The sequence below is a fragment of the Accipiter gentilis genome, chromosome 14 (assembly GCF_929443795.1).
Source record: "Accipiter gentilis chromosome 14, bAccGen1.1, whole genome shotgun sequence".
Classification (NCBI taxonomy): Eukaryota; Metazoa; Chordata; class Aves; order Accipitriformes; family Accipitridae; genus Astur; species Astur gentilis.
The window spans coordinates 29,970,553-29,987,346 of record NC_064893.1 but is presented as its reverse complement, the minus strand read 5'-3'; the positions used below and the strand labels follow the sequence as shown (position 1 = coordinate 29,987,346).

The window sequence follows — 16,794 nt, the reverse complement described above, 5'->3', positions numbered from 1 at the left end:
CGTGGGAGCCAAAACACGCCGATAGCATGAAAACAAACAAATGGGCCTTTGGTCATTTCACAATTTACTTTGTAGGGTTTAGGCAAGGGCTGTCGGAGATTTCTCTTGCAATAACCAAAGGCTTTATCAATGCTATAGTTCTATGCAGCTACATCGAGTGTGACCAGGTGACAGCAGAGCCCCTAGTCGGTATTTTGCATCAGGTAACACTGAATTATATACAACATGATGACTAGTTCACCACCTGCTGAGGCTTAAAGATGGCTGTTAAGATTTCGACTCAAAACATCTTCCCCCCGCCCCGAACCCCCTCATCCTCTTCCACCCCAGAATGAGTCACCCCCTTAAAAAAAAAAAAAAAAAAAAAAAAAAAGGCAAAAAAGAAACAATCTCCACAGTTCCTTTTTGTTAACTCCTTCCCAGCTAGAACTGGCTTAGGGTCACAGGGAGTGCTGCCCAGGATGGTTGTGTGTTTGTTTTCATCACTCCTGAGATTGAAGGGAATCTGATACATGCACCAAAAGGCACTTTCAAATATATATATATATATATTTTAAAAACAGTGCTTCTGTTCTAAGAAATTCAAGTTAAGACAGAGTGCCTTTCACTCTCTTTAGTCATAAAGCAGATAAACGAGCAATATCCCAGCTGACATTAAAAAACCAAAACAAAACAACAAAAAAAAACCTGCAGCAGAGACAAGTGTTCATGCGAGACAGCTCAATATTCTAAAAAAAAAAAAATTGGAAAGGAAAAAAAAAGAAAAAAAAAGAAACCTCTATATCACCACTAAAAATAACAATACAGTCAGCAGGGGATATTAATTAAAAAAGCTGCCACATCTGTACAGTTCTTGCTTCTGCATCGGCTCTTTTTGTTAATGTTGTCATCTGTGGGTTTGTTTGTTTTTTTTTTTTTTCTAAATTGTTTTTTATTTTCTTCTTCTTCTTCTTTTTTTTTTTTTTTTTTTAAATAACGTGAGGTCAGTTTAATCTTCCTCGCCTCCCCCGTACATGTCCGCCAGTTTCTTGAACCTGGGCCCCCAGTCGTTAAGGTAGTCGTAGTCCTGGTCCCCGGAGCTGGAGGAATTGAGGGAACTGACGGAGCCGGCGGTGGAGCCGCTGCCCTCGTAGTCGAAGACCAGCAGGGAATCGTAGGGGGGGGCCGTGGGGTCGTTGTCCGCCGCACGCAGGCCCTGGGAGGGGGCAAATACAGGGAGTTACTACCCGCCGTGGGGTTTTATGGTGATGGTGCTCAGGAAGGGGGTTCGGGTAAAGGCTCTGGGCTGGTGGGATGTTTGGGATCCCTGCAGCAAAGCTAAAAGAGGACGGTGAAAAGCTAAACGAGGATGGTGAGAAAATGAGGGTCCTGGGGCTTCCCCGTGCCACGTGTGCCCCCCCCCCCGGGGTGGAGCCCTCCCAGCTGCACGCAGCAGAAAATCCACTAACTCCCAGTGCCTCTGTAAAAGAGCTGGATGGAGCGGGAGGGGAGTTATTTCCAAGGATCCAGCTCTGGATCTGGAAAGCTTTCAGTTCCGGGACAGCGTGTCCTTTCGGGGGTTGCCTGTTAAGATTTTCAGCTTGGCCAACGAAAGAATGAACAGCACTCTTCCTCTCCTACCAGTAACCATTATTTTAATTTTGACGATTGTGATTCCTTTAGGAAAGAAAAAAACCCACAAAACCACTTCTAGCAAAATTCTGCAATTAGGAGAGACCCGGGGTGTGAAATCCTGGGCAGAGGGTTGGGAAGCATTGCTGTTCCTGTGTGTTGTGGGCAGCAGTGTAGGCCCGCCACAGAAATGGCCTTGGGATATGGAGAAAAAGAATTGCCTTGCTGCAGCCCGGTGTCAGGAAAAGCCTAGTGGAATAGACCTGCAATAAAGCAAAACATTCTGCATTCGCACCTTCAGAAGCCCCTGTCTCAGCGTGGGGAGATGGAGCAGGTTTTACTGCAGTGAGCAGCAGCCGGAGGTTGTGTAAGAGCGAGTCTTCACGTGCATGGATGTGTGTAAATGTGCGCGTGAAGGATGGGCAGGAACAAAGGAAGAAGGAATTTTAATGATGAAAATAAGAAAAAAGCACAGCAGGAAATGGATATAATAATAGAATTAAATCGCTATAACATTCATTTTTCTGACTTAGGAAATGGTGTGTTTTGTCTCAAGGAAATAATGCATTGATTGGTTTGTAACCACTCAATCACTCAAAACTAAAACTGAGACAAGAAATACTAAATATTTGTACAAGCAGATAAAGGAGCAGTAATCTAACATAAAATAAAGAAAACCTCTCTGATCTGAGATGAACCCCTCCGTTCTGTAACCTCTTTGAGGCTTTAGACCAAACAGAGCTTACTAGGAAGGCGCAGACTGGTGAAATAATTACAAGTCCGGGAGCCACAAATGATGCCTTTGGCTTTCGGCAACCCACGCAGCTGCCTTGCCAACGCCTCCCCACCAGGACGACACTCCTTTGGCCGCATCCAGACGTTTTTACTGACAGCAACTGCAATATTCACAGTAATCCAAGGGAAAGCTGGATCAGGTTATACTGCCCAGATGCTGAAAAGCATGGTGTTTGTGATATCCCCAAGTCAGAAATCTTAGGGGTTTTGTTTGCACTTTGACTTTTGACAGGCTTGGTGCCTTCATTAGGCCAAGTCCTGCATCCTTTGCTCACACAAATTGTTCCCCTGGCTTTGATCAGACTCCTCATGTGAGTAACAGCATCACTCAGTCCATGCAGCCAGGAAAACGTCGCATAGCTCATGTTAGCTGGCTGCTCAAGCTTTTAAGATGTGGCACAGGACACCCTACAGAACATACCTCATTAATAAAGTCACCAATATCCCCTGGATGTGGGATTACTGGTCTTACAGGATACTGTGGTTCAGCACCAATAGGTCTTTCATCCACCCTTCTGACTCCAGGTGTCTTGTTCAGCACGTGATCCATGGTCTCTGGCTGCTGGAGCTGGCTTAAATCGTAATCCTGTGACAAATGGAAAGGCACAGAGTGAAACCAAGAGCTTTTCATTCAGATCATCTACTCACCCAATGTACAAATAAGTCGAGGGGTCTAATCCTATTTCAGCTGAAGTTCAAGGGCAGATCTTATCCCCGGGTACGTAGCACCTCTGAAAATCTAAATTACAGATGAACCTGACCTCTGAGTAGCTCATAAAATTGACCTCCTAAGGGTGCATCTTAAAACACAAGTTAAATCAAATATTTAAATGTTTTCTGAATATTTCACACAGCGTCTAAATCTTTGGGATAAAAAATAGGCTTTTGTTTGCGTGTGCATAGATATGTGTATAACTTTTTGATGAACTACATAATGTAACGTAAAGACACAGTGTTGGTAGACATATTATTGCAATTACATTTCTACATAAGTAAAACCATTAAAATGTGTATTGCATTTATGCATGTAGGCCTTTCAAAGTAATTATGTTCTTTCTGCTTGTGAAAAATCCCAACAGAATAGGTTTCTATCAGGGAATGAGAACCAGGTAATATTTCATTAAAAATGTATTCATGTAGGTAATGGTGTTTTGCTGCTCTTCCTTTGCTGTTATTTTTAACGAATCCTTTCTAAAATATTTAAGCCTACAGTGTAGTTGCCTGAAACCAGATACTTCAGCTAGTTCGAATGCTTATAACAGTACTTTGTTCTACCGGCAAAACTGTTCTTGTGCTCAGACGGGGATGATTGAATCTCCAGGAGCAATATTTATAAATAACTTGTCAGTGACAAGAAAAAAGAAATGCTAATTGCAAGGATTTTTCCGTGGAATAAGAACTTCTCAAGTTTCGGGCAAAATCCCTGCCTCGGCTCCCCGCGGTGGCTCGCCTTCGGATGCTACCAGGACCTCCACGGCAGGACACGCTGCTGGGGTTTCGTGTAGCCCTTAAGCACCAGCCCTAACCACTGACCTTAGGACTCACTGACACCAGCACGAACACAGCAGCCTCTGCGCAGACCCCTGAACCACGCAGTCCATTTAAGCAAGCAAGAATAAAGGCATTATACGATGCAGAGCCGCATAATTTGTGTGCACTTTGTATTTGAGAGTGTCGTGGGCTCTTTACCTGTGTTAGGTAGGAATAAAAAACAAAGGCGACCTAAACACGAGCGACCAAACTTTGCTATTTTAGCTAAGGAAATACATTTGTAGCAGAGGGACAGCACGTCCCAGGAGTGCAGGCCAGGGAAGTTTTCATGCAACATCAGCATCGGTGTCTGTAAGGAGCCAGTGCAGAAAAGCTGACGCATTCAGGCAGACTGTGGCTTAGGGCTCTGTCACCAAGCACAGCTTTGCCACTGTACGCTTTGCGGTGAAAAAGAAAATCCCCAAATGTATTTAGACATTTCTCGCAAACCACATCCAGAAATTAAAAGAAATTAAAGGCACATTAGAGACGATTAAGGAAATGCAGGGAAAGCCCACAGAAGCTCGAGGCTCAAGCAAGCCAAGGCAAGTGCCTGCAGCCACAGGTCTGGGGGAGGGTGGTGGCTGCTAGCTGGTTTTACTAAGATCTCTGATAGGGAATATACAATTTTCATGACCACAATAGCAGAAATATTGTTTGAACATGAGTGTCAGTAGGTCTAGGGGGTAGCAAAAGCCACGTAGCACCGGCCTCCCTGCATGGTCTGTTTGCACAGGAGAGTGCCTCAGCGACAGGCTGGACCTAAGCTGGCTCTGACCGATCGATGTCCTTGCCACGCTGGGGAAGCCAATAAAGCTGCCGGGGCATAAACAAGGGCGAACGCAACCCTTTGGGAGTACTTCAGTGAAAATAATGTGGTTTCTGCCTTTTTGAGAGTATAGATTGCACAGCTGCTCCTTGGCCATGACCTGCGGGCTCTTCTCACCTGGTCTTCCTCTCCACCTCCTTCTTCGTCGTACTTCAGAATATTGTCCCTGACGTCGTCCTCGGGGTCGATGAGGAGCTGCTTGGTATGGCGCTCCTTCTCCCGGCGTTTCATCCACACCACGAACAGCAGAACCATGGCTGTAAGGGAGAAGCAGCGGGGTGAGCCTGGATCTCACGCGGCGTGAGGCCAAGCCACGTGTGCCAGAGCGTGGCGGCGTGTCCCAACGCCTCGCCTGCCCTCTTCTGCTATGGAGAACCTCGCTGGCTGCTAGTAAGAGGAATAAAATTTTATCGTATTGCGTGTTCTAATTTATAAGGGAGAGATCAGTGAGAGCTGTAAATACTGTGACAGGCCTCCACTACAAACACTTCTTTAAGATCCATCACGAATGCTGATTAAGCCGATGTTTATCAGAAGTCGAACACACAATCAAAGGAAAAGCAAACAGCAAGTGTGAAAACCAATGCTTTCTGAAAACATTTGATCTACAGCCTGAATTTTCAGGATTAGACTTCCACCTTTGTTTTATTGAGGGGCGTAAAATAAAGGCAGAGGAAAGAGAGCTGCAGAGGTGCTGAGAAACACACAGGTACCGATGACCAGCACCCGTGCACGAGCGGCTGTTCCACCAGCGTGACACAGCAATGCCCGTTCAGGTCGCGAGCCCTCGCCACAACAGTCATTTTACTGTTGTCTGCAGCATGCCACGCAAAACTGGTTTGGGAAGGGTGGCTAATATTGGGCACGTAATCCAATTTGGGCTCACTTATACACTTTTTTGGTGAGTGAGGGAGGCTTTCTAAACTTCCAAGACCACATTAGCCAGGGCATTAGCACATGCATTTGGCCATCGACTTGCAAAGCAGATCCAAGATCATCTGAAATCCTTTCAGATTTCAGATTCACAAGGGAAAGCAGATCTGGTAGCACACGGCCAACCTCCTCAGGCATCAGCATTTATGTGCCAAGCCCTGGCTAATCTCTCTCAGTACGGTAATGGAGAGGCATGAACAGTTCTTGAATCACGAGAAACTTCCCCCACTTAAACAACTTTACCCAAAGGGAATGACGGCTGCTCCACAACCTCAAAGGGTCACCCACGTCCCAGGGGCCGTGCGCTCCCTGTGACTCACTGCATGGAAGTCGCTCTGGGAACTTAAGTCTCCGCTAACATAAGGCAACCAGACCTTGTCTTCTTCAAGAACCTGTTAATATGTTAGTTTTCATCTCATACTCAGTAGCAGCAAAGAATGCCATCAAAAAAGAAATTAAGCCTGGGCAGCTGATGCAGTTACACCTCCCTGTGTCTGCTTTCCCTCCGTTCTCCACGCCAGCCACACACGCAGCTGTGACGGTGGCAATCTGCAGAAGAAGGGAGAGACGGATGGACAGCGGAGGTGGGGACGTGTGGCCATGGGAACGTGTTCATTTCACTTAGGTCAACCCTTGACTGTGCCAAAACAATTCAGCCGATGTAAGATCCCAAGCTCTCTTTATGTTTTTTAGCTGCATAAGGAGAAGGAACAACTGCCGTTTCCCACCATCTCATACTTTGCAGGGTTTTCTTTCCCTTTGCCTCTTCGTGGAGCCTCGGCATCGCTTCACCGAGGACAAGGACGGAGAAGAGACCAGACTCTGGGCAGGCAGCTCGCAGCCCCACTGTGTGGGGAGGTGGTTAGGAGGATCTGAGTTTTTCCTCCCAGCACCAAAGTGTTTATACCCAACAGGAATTCAGTGAAGTGAGCAGAAGAGGACCGGACAGCTAATTACTGCCATTGTGTGCCAATTGGCTGCCATCCCTGCCTGCCAGCTAACAGAATTGTTTTCAGATAGTTCAGCATTTCTTTAATGCTTATCCTAGATCTACTCAAGAGAGAAAAAAAAAAAAAGGAAAGAAAAATGTAACTCTTATCTGCGATATAAAACCTCAGCTATTTAGCAGACTATTGAAGTCCTTTTCTCGTTGTTCCTTTTCAAGTCCCTCACAACAAGATACCTGCCTAGTCCAAAAAGACAATATTATAATGGTTACCAGGGTTTATCTTTTTCTTTCCCTTTTTTTTTTTTTTTAAAAAAAATGCTACTTTTACATGCACTTGTGGAAAAAACTGTGCCATTAACGCCTTTACAGCTACCTTGAAAAAAAAAGACCTTCAAAGTGTCAATAGTGGATGTAGTGCACTCTCCTTCCTTTTATTCACTCTGCAGAATGGGAAGTGCTATTACTGCTGTTAGACCCATTTTCACTCTGCATGTAGTTTTCCTTGAAATCTATTGTCTTCACCGTTCACAATTTTTTATTGCATTGCTCTTCTAAATGTGTTATTTGTGCAGCTAATACATCAGGTATCGGGAAGAAGAAAAAAACCTTTGAGCAAAGGTGAAGGCAGAAACTTCCTTCACCTGAGCAACCTCAGATCTGTCCTCTCGCTGCTGCTTCCTTTTAAAGCCATCAAACTTTGACCTGCTGACTCTAAAATGGCCAAATAGCACAAAAAATCCTGCATCTGCCTTTTCCCAGGCTATTCTTCAAAGGTCATGATATAAAACAGATAGAAAGGAGGCAAAACACTGAAAGGATGTAACTGGAAAACTGCTCATCGCAAATTACATTTTTCATCACTGATACAGTGCTTTGCAGCTCTTGAAGATAAAAAAAAGTCAATTAGAATTACAATGAATGTAAAAATAAGCTTTTGTAATAAAAACCGTAATTTAAAATGGGATAATGTATCTGAAAATGAAAAGAGGAATCTCTTAAATCAAATGTCCTTCAGCTGAAGTTAATTTCAGTCAATAGGATTTTCAACTGTTTAAATCATATTTTAGCACTGGATTTATACAAGAGCAGCAAAAAGAAATCCCATGTTTAATCACCTCTGTGGCTTCCAGTGCAAACTTTTAGTCCACCAGCAGCAGCACACCTGCAGGTCCCAGCGTACCAAACGTGGCAGGACTGACGAACACCCCGTCTTCTTCTGGGTGCGCAACCATCGTGCATTCACAACAAATGCCCTTGCCGAAAGGAGCAGCCTAAAACATGTTGCTCCTGGGACCCCACACCCAATGAAAGACAGACACTGGGCATCGTGGCTAGGCACTGGGATGCTTCCACCGGCTCACGTGGGCTGGATGAGGAGCGGGGACTGCACAGCCACAAACACCCGGTTTTCTTGCTTGCTCTCCAGACTGATACGGGAAATCAATTATACAACAATATATTCCCATCGCTGGCCCAGGAGGGTGGATGTTTGCCCAGAGATGACCCATTCTCTTAATGTACCGTATCATATCCACATTAGGTGACATTTGTAGCATACGTCGCTCTGTCTGCTCTCTGTTTAAACACATTGGGGGTAAATATTAAATGTGATTTAGCACCATAACTCCCATTAGCTTTAATGGGAGTCCCATGGTTTCATCCTGTGTTTCTTGATGAATATTTACCTCATTGTTCATTTCAGCGCTCGTTTTTATCTATTCCTACTGTGCCAACTCCTGCTTGAAGTTATAATGATATCATTTTTATTTTTAAGTGTGTGCACACATAGTTACTGGTAATGCTCATGAAAGCCTGGGACTAACGGCATTGCTGGGCAAAAGGGATGGCTTTGCCTTGAGCAAAGGGATGGCCAGCCCTTCTCTGCAACGCACCTCCAGTGCTCCCCATAAACTGAGGATCCTTCCTCTAAAAACACAGTCCACCATGCTTCTCCAATCCGTTGTCATTTTAGAAGCAACGGGAATAACTACCATTCTTCTTTTCCTTTGAACAACAGGAAACCTACAGCTATGCAGTGGCTCTGCCAGGGACTAGCCAGACTCTCATAACCAGTATATATGTGGTACTGGGAACCAGTATATCCACAGCCAGCCAGGGACAGTCAGGGATCTGAGAGCTACGGGGGAGAGTCTGCCACAGGATTTTGGACAAGTCCTTCAACTTTTTCCTGCAGAATGTGGGGAATCACATCACACTCACTACCTATGAGATGCTGTCAGGTGTAATGATGTTCGTAAAGCTACTGGAAGTCTTAGAAAGAAAAGTCCGACGCGTGCAGAGAGTGCTCTAGCTCGTTTTGCTGACACTGCAGCGAAGGAGGTTCGAATGCAGATGTGTGAACCACCTTCCGCAGCCCAAAGCTCACGGCTCTGTCCTTTGCACGGAGCTTGCACGGCCCTTGAAAAACACCCCGTACAGAAATGGGACAACAGGGAACAGGATGGGAAACAGGACGTCTCCCAGCGGTGTCACCCCCTGAGGTACTTACTTAGTAAAATAATGATGCAGATCAAGATGGCGATGATGGCGCCCGTGCCCAGCCCCGCTGCAGCCACCGCCCCGATGGTGGTGCAGTCGCCATTCTCGTCGCACGGGCACACCTTCACTTTGATAACGGATGTGTTGTACAAGGGGGGGTTTCCTGAGTCCGTCACGACGATCGGCACATCATACACACCCGCTTCCAGGTACATGATTCGTAAACTAAGCTGGGCGTAATCGCCTGGAGAGACCAAGACAGACAGACAGGTGACAGACGCTCTGGCAGAGCCTTGCAGCCATGCTTGTACAGGCAGGGCTCCTCTGCCAGAGCAGTCTTCTGAGTTCTGAAGAAGAGGCTATCGACAACACACCTGGGCAGGACAGCTTCAGACTTCTGCCCCAACAGTTTGGTCAACAATCGGTCTGTCTTTGCAAAATACCCTGTGTTTTCACTGCTGCGCTAACCTACATTGATGCCGTTTGCAAATCCAGCTGCATGCGTTTAAAATGGCATGAAATGCAAATACTAAAGCGTGGATGATGTTTCCGGGCTCTGGGCTGCCCATGGCTACTGTGCGGGCTCTCTACTCGCCCACCCTCCCACCTTGGGATTTTTGGGAAGCCCTTCGCCCGTTGATGACACGCTCAGCCAGGGAATCCTTCTCGTGTTCCCTCCCATTGCAATACAAGAGCTGGGGGACTGAGCCCCGAGCTGCGAGGGCACAAGCTGTTGCCCCTGGCCTGGCAGAAGGTGCCAGACCTCAGCAAGAGGGACCAGCTTTGAGGCCAAACCAGCCCATGGCTCCATGGTATTTCCCATCCTCTGCTGAAAGTACCAATAAGAGGAGCAATTAGGGCCATTTGTGGTTGCATGCTGCAATATAAAAATCCTTCACATACTGGTAATCTTCACACTTACCTAGCCCTCCTGGTTCCATGGTAAATTAAAAGGCTGCCTTTATGCAATTATGGTCAGAGAAATGAACATTGATCCTGATTGTGGCTTATGACAATTACACTGGAACATAAGGAAGACTGATAATAGCTTTTTTCCCCTTGGCCATTATGGATGATTTATACTCTGTTCACTACTGATAACTGTTCATAATTATGAACTGCATTAAAAAAAGCCAAGTGCCAAGGCTCTTAGAGTTATGCTGCAGGTCTGATACAAATCATTTCTGATTAACTATCTTGTCTATAATGTCAGCCATAATGTGCTTTAAAAAATAAAAATCAGATAAAAAAGTAGGAAAGTTTGGAAGTTTGAAACCGCACGTGGCCTCATTAGTGAATCAGAGTCCAAATGTCCTCAGGATTGCCTGCCCCATTTACCATTCAGCCGTGTTATGGTCCAGTTCTTCCTCACCGCAGATGGCACACTTGGCAGCTCGAAGACAAAGGGCCCAACGTTTGGATCAATGTCAGCATCCGCGGCTGTTATGTTGATGACATTCAGGTTTGGCTTTTCACAGATCTGTGCCTCCTTTGGCAGGAGCTCAGGAGCATTATCGTTGATGTCGATTAGGTAGATCTGCAGAGTGCCAGTGCCGCTTGCAGGGGGTATACCTGAACAGGAGAGGCAGAGCTGAACATGGACTGATGACCATCACTTGAGAAGCAGTGGGAATGACAACTCTGTGGACCAGCCCCCTCTCTGCCTTCCAATTCAATAAACCAGGATTTTCACCCTCCCTCCTTGGACCTTATTAGGGACATACCGCACTTTCATGGTCCTTTGCTTTAAGAGGTGTTATTAAAACTTCCCGAAGCCTCCTAATGTTGCTGGTTTTTGCTCCTGCAGAACATGGAGGTTGAGTTCTGCACATTTGTAGCCTACGGCAATGTCCTTAGTCAAACTCTAAAAATACAAAGAGGTGATGCCAAGCTGCTAGTGCAAATTTTGGTAATGGCTGTTTTGAAGAGGAAAAACCATTAGAAAGACAGCTAACAAGAGGAAGAAGACAGCTTGGAGGGAAGAAGAAAGGTAAGTAGTGCAATCCATTGGTCAGCATTTACTGTAGCACTGGCTAGCCAGCTTTTAGGTTGGCAGACTATTACACTGCTTCAAAGAAAGCCCAACTATCCAGCCCATCCCATAGTCAGCCCTAGCTTTAGCGGTGAAAGGTCCTTGCTCAAAGCCTACAGTACGGGCTAACCATCACCAAACACGTTGGGTGATGCTATGTCCCAATATTCAGTTCTTCATCCTCTCTACATTTGTCTCAACCAGCAGGGATGGCACAGCACAGCAGTCTTGGTCTTCCAGCCCCTTATTGATGAGGAGCCACATTTGTCTGACTAACGACCACTTAAGCGAAGTTAATACCTGCTCTGGCAAGAGAGAACAGCCTTCCCAGAAATGGCACAGTATTTTGAATTTCTCTCCCCACACATACATCTGGCAGCTCCACCTTGGCCTGCCTACCGCCTCCCTTCTCAGGCAGCACTGCTTCAGCAATTCTTTTTTAAGTTTGTATTTTCAGTCCTGGCTCTTCCTCCCAGTCCTGGATATAAAGCTACACAAACCAGTTCCCCACTAAGCTTTCAAATGTTGCTTCTGCTTCCACAGACTTGCCTTCCTACATTCCTTTCTCATTTCTGCTCCATTTTTCAAGGGAGCCTTGAAAACTCTGAAGGAGCCCTGAAAAGCCTTCTTTCATGGTTCCTACCTAAGCTCTTCAATCATTGATCTCATCCTTTCATCTAATAAGCACGGGGTAGGCTTCCCTCTAAAACAATGTCTTTGATCAGCCTTGAAAGTTTCTGGAGAGACAGACAGCCCATCAGGATACTGGGGCTGAACGTGAAAACTGACTTTCGGGACCAAGCAAAGTGATTTCACTGTTTTCATGTTACTCAGAGTATCTTCTGGGATGAATGCAAGGCCCACACTCTCACCTCTGAGAGAGACTGAACGCAAACTAGCAGTCCTGAGAGGCACTAACTGGCACGTGGCTGAAACAACCTGCAATTGCTGCACGTACAAATGCAGTTTTGTAGGGCTATTGGGTATTGCTGGGCTCCGGTTCCTGGTGTTTTTGGTTCTTTGTGCTCCTGAGTGCAGTTCTGGGGCAGTCTCAGGAGAAAGGAAAAGTAAACAATTCTTTAAATGTCCAAGTACTACAAACCGTGGAACATTTCAAATTATTTCAGCTGTCTTATGTGCAGAGAGCAAGAACATGGAAAGAGCAGGTACTGATGTACTACTACAAAGGATCCTTGGACTTAATGCTCCAGAGATGAGGACTACCATAGTACCCCTGAAGCCAGTGGAGAAATTGGTCCACTCCCTGAAATTGAGATTGAAATACTAATGACATTATTCCAAAAGAAAGAGGAATGTATAACTGCCACATCTGCATTTAACTGTTGCATTCCGCATCATTGCCTTTTTAACAGTGCCAGCGTCAGCACTGCTGGAGCGAGGTACAAGCCAACTGGCTTTCAAGTTCAGCTGCAAGCAGGAGTCACTCCCATCCTGCTTGCGCAAAAATTTCTAAGGAACTTGGGCCACTGTCTTGTCAAATCATGGCAGAAATTAAGTAAACTGTGCCTGTGGCTAACCAGCATCTTCTTGTCGTTGTGTGCCTGCAGAAAAGGAGGAACCTGCAGGCAGGGTCACCAATGCAGCCTGGTTTCCTACAGGATTGGGCCCCACAGGTGAGTTCCCATGGGGTGCTCTGATATGGAGGAAGGGGTAGGACCCCGCTTCCTTCAGTTACAGAGTCTCTCTCCCCTACTCATCCCCCTGGTTTATGAAACCTGTTGGAACATGATGTATTTGAGTTCTCAGCTTCCCTGTGAGATTGGCTGAAATTGGCTGAAGGGTTTAGACGCTGCCAGTCTTCACACTTGTGTAGACACAGTGCGATCCAAGAGCCTCTCTCTCCTGGGAAACCAGGCTACAAATATGCTGTTGATTAGGATTCCCCTTCCCCCCCTTACACTGCAGTCAAAACTTTTCTTAAAGTGAGTATCTCTGCACTGTAGCCCAGGGAGAGAAAGAGAGCATGTCCAAGGAGTATTTGGCTAAACCTTATCATATACTGAAAACAGCAAAAAGAACTTCCAAGGAAACGGGATGATGCTGCTTCTTCAAGAAAGAAAGAAAAATCCTCACCAAAACCCCCAACCCAAAGCCTTTCTTTGACGAGTACATGATGCCGCAGAACCTGGAACTTGGGAGAAATGTGGAAAGAGTCTATTAGCCTAGATAAACTTTAGCTGTTATCCTAAGCACTCTAGACAGAATTTTAAACAAGGTGTTGCTTTATGTGCATGTTAATGGCTGCAATATACCAGTGATAGATTCATTTTTCAGAATAAAGAGATTTACCTAGGTCCTCAATTTCTGACCTGCTGAATGATGGATGTGGAAGCGCTGATGCACTGCAGCATCAGCACCGAAGCCAAGGAAAGGGGTTAACTCCAAATCACGTTGTACTAAGTGCCCGGGATTTGCAAGGTCAGATGGTGAGGATTAGTTTGATGGGTTCAAGCTCTACCACTGCTTTTGTGAATAGCCTCACAAATAGCCAACTCCTTTGACCTGTTTTGCCCTGTGGCTCTTGCAGATGAACCTGCTAGATCCCCTTGAGACTATTTTGGATTTCACTGTCCCGGCTGCCTTCACAGAGGTGAAGCTTAGGACGGGGCTGTGGGACCACACCAGTCTTACCATGATGGCACAAAGAAGGGCCAGAATTTGCTTCTGGGTACTGCTACTCGGCATTGAAACTCTTCCATGAGTTTGCCTTGCCCCTGTGACCCAGGATGCAATGACTCAAGTGAAGCCTGAAACCCCAGAGCGAGCGAGTTTTCATTAGCCCTGCAAGCACCACCATATCTGCTCATAATGGACATGGCACCTTCAGCCTGAGGGATGACAAGAGCTAACACAAACACTGTCCTGAAAGCACCTACAGGCTGAGCAATACACTTAGGTGCTCACAGCCAAGCCTAGACTTAATTTTGTTGCTGAAACACGGCTCTGGTTTGATGTGAGCACTCGGCACCCTGCAGTGGGAAGACGTGGGTCGGAGAGGCGGGCAGAAGGCCCTCTCCTTGCCCAGAGAAGCTACTGAGCCCTCCACAAAGCCTTTTCCAACCGGAGGAACCGACGAATGAAATAACAGCATGACCACATTGAGGTATGGTTAGCAAAAAAGTCATCAACTCCTCCTAATCAGAATTAGGAACAGGAATCCAGGGCAGCAGCAATGGACCTCTTGCCCTTGAGTGAGGCCAGCGCTGAGGTTCACAGTGCTAATTTGACCAAAAGCACTGTGTGTTCTTTAATGAGCAGAGAAGAACAAGCCTTAACAGGACTTCTCCGTGAGAAGATCTGTACTGGCCTCGGCAACTTTGATAATAAAATACGCCAGCATCCAGACACTCTGATGATGGCTGGACGTTTCAGAAATGGTAGTGGACAGAGAGAGATTAGCTCCAATGACAGACAGACAGACACCTTTCATGAAAGCCACGGCAGCTCAATAGATTGCCTTATTTTTACTACCCTCCTGCCATCCCCTACAATTATTTCTGGTTTCCTGATGGAAGGCTTCCTGAATGCTCTGATCACTGCCTTTGGGACGATTACCAGGACCGATGTGTTCGGCAGCCCTTGGAGAGCACATCCCTTTGATATTTTTTCAAGTTCAGGCTACACCGCTACACTGAACTCCCCAAATCGATTTTCCATTTGCCCTCCCTTTCCCTTAATAACACTCTCCGTATACTGTGCACATTTAATTTACTCCAGCAATTTCCCGTCCCACTTTCACATTTTTGACCATAAAAACCTGGGAAAAAGATAACTTATACTGACAACTCTGTCAGGGCATCATTTCTCTTAATGCATCACATTAGAGTCTTATTGAAGCATGAACAATGTGAAGCCTGGGCTCACCGTTGTCAGCCGCCAAGAATGTGGCCTCGTAGACATTATTCTTAATGTAGTCTGACTCTCGATCAAGGACAGCAGCAGTAGTGATCTGACCATTTGTGGCATTAATGTTCAGCCAGTTTGCAGGATCTGACAGCTTAGAGTATCTACAGAGAAAGGAAATAAATACATGGCAGTCTTTTCACTGACATATCCTTAATATTGCTTGAAATAAGGTTTTTCTGGACTCCTGACCCATGATTCAAAGGACCTTTGGATAACTGGTTCTGTTGACAAACAAAATGCTAATTGAGTATCTGTTTTTTGACCTCTGCAATTATTCAATTTTTCTATTTCTTTCATTTTAAAGGTTTTTCTTTCCACTAAGTGCCACTTACGTGCCAGCTTCCTGCTGCTGGGAGTGGACACAGCCTGAGGTCTCTGCAGCTGAGGAGAAATGGGGTCTGCACTGACCACTGCATTCATACGCCTGAATTAGAGGATGGATTCCTGCTCTCTCCTTCTCTTAACGTTGCCCTTCCTAAACCAGCTCTTGCTCTAAAGCTGTGGATATTGCTGTTTTCCGCCCATCACTAATAAACAACAGTTTGGGAAATACCCCACTGGAAGAATGGCAGTTTTCAGGCCACTCTTTTGTATCAGAATGGCATCTTCAGCAGCAATTGCCCTGAGGACACTGTAATGGGAAGTCACAGCTGTATTAAGGCGTGGACTTGTGAGGGAAGCAGTTTCAGGTCTGCTCTCCCGAAACATTTTTCTATGTTCCTGAAATAGCAGGTGAGATGATCCTCTGCATGCGGGAGGTTCCAAGAGAGCAGTGCCAAGGGGGTCCCCTTGGCAGTCCCCAGTGTTCCCAGGGCTGGAAGGACCCAACGGCAGACTTGCCTCCCAACTACTCAGTCAACTCATAGCCCACGGCTGTTCACGTCCTACGCAGCCAGCTATGAACGTGGTTTGTTTGGGGCAAACTTTTTGCATGTTCTCCAGATCAATGTGTTCTGTTTACCTTTCTCTCTTGCTTGTTTTCCTTTGTTTTATTTTATTTGTTGCTTTTTATTTCTACTTCTCAGTTTTGTACAGTTTGAGTTGAGATGGGCCCTTATTACCTGAACTGGAAGCTAATAAATGGCCACATTATAAATTACTGAAATAAGCAAAAAACTGAGCTTATTTCATGGGTAACTCAAGAGCTGCTGATAGTTTTATATAAACTTTTTGTAGTTAGGTACGCAGGAAGAAGAACTGCTGGCTTCTGGTGGATATTCCTTTCCAGAAATGGGCTGTTTGAAGCTGAAATTCAAAGTAAAACTTGAGCTGCGTCAATCTGTGTGAGCAGGAAAGCAACACACAGCTGCACAAGCCCTTGCCAAAGGAAAGAATTACATTTCATGGAGCTAGACTCTTCGGGATGTTTTCATTTCTTTTTAATATCACTGCTGTGAGTCTCCTGCCCTTTCTCTGCTAAATGACCAGGGATCCAGTGTCAAAGCTGGCTTTGTGAATGCGTCTGTGGCTAATGAGGATAACTTGAGGTGTGACACTGGCCATGCCAAGCTGTGCCTTACTGGAGATGCTCCTGCTTCCTTATGTTCTATTTGTAAAAACTCTTATTTCATCAAAGACTATTTAGAGAGAGACTGAAGCCTGTATGCAGGGCTCTAGCAGCTGGATCAGCTCTCTGCGAAGTGCTTATCATGGATCTGTAGGCTTAGCTTTTTGGGTATCTTTTCTCCT

The 16,794-nt window shown here is 45.8% G+C and overlaps 1 protein-coding gene across 1 annotated transcript in view; it reads right to left on the bottom strand.

The window, feature by feature from the left end:
* Window positions 1–905: 905 nt before the first annotated feature.
* CDH4 (cadherin 4) overlaps window positions 906–16,794 on the bottom strand; it is a 462,344-nt gene continuing 446,455 nt past the window's right edge. The window contains exons 11-16 of the mRNA XM_049816532.1: window positions 15,064–15,206; window positions 10,485–10,718; window positions 9,157–9,390; window positions 4,883–5,022; window positions 2,828–2,992; window positions 906–1,195 (exon numbers count right to left, since the gene is read on the bottom strand). Of these exons, the coding sequence (XP_049672489.1) occupies window positions 989–1,195; window positions 2,828–2,992; window positions 4,883–5,022; window positions 9,157–9,390; window positions 10,485–10,718; window positions 15,064–15,206 (1,123 nt within the window). The 3' untranslated portion in view covers window positions 906–988. The remainder of the gene's footprint in view (window positions 1,196–2,827; window positions 2,993–4,882; window positions 5,023–9,156; window positions 9,391–10,484; window positions 10,719–15,063; window positions 15,207–16,794) is intronic.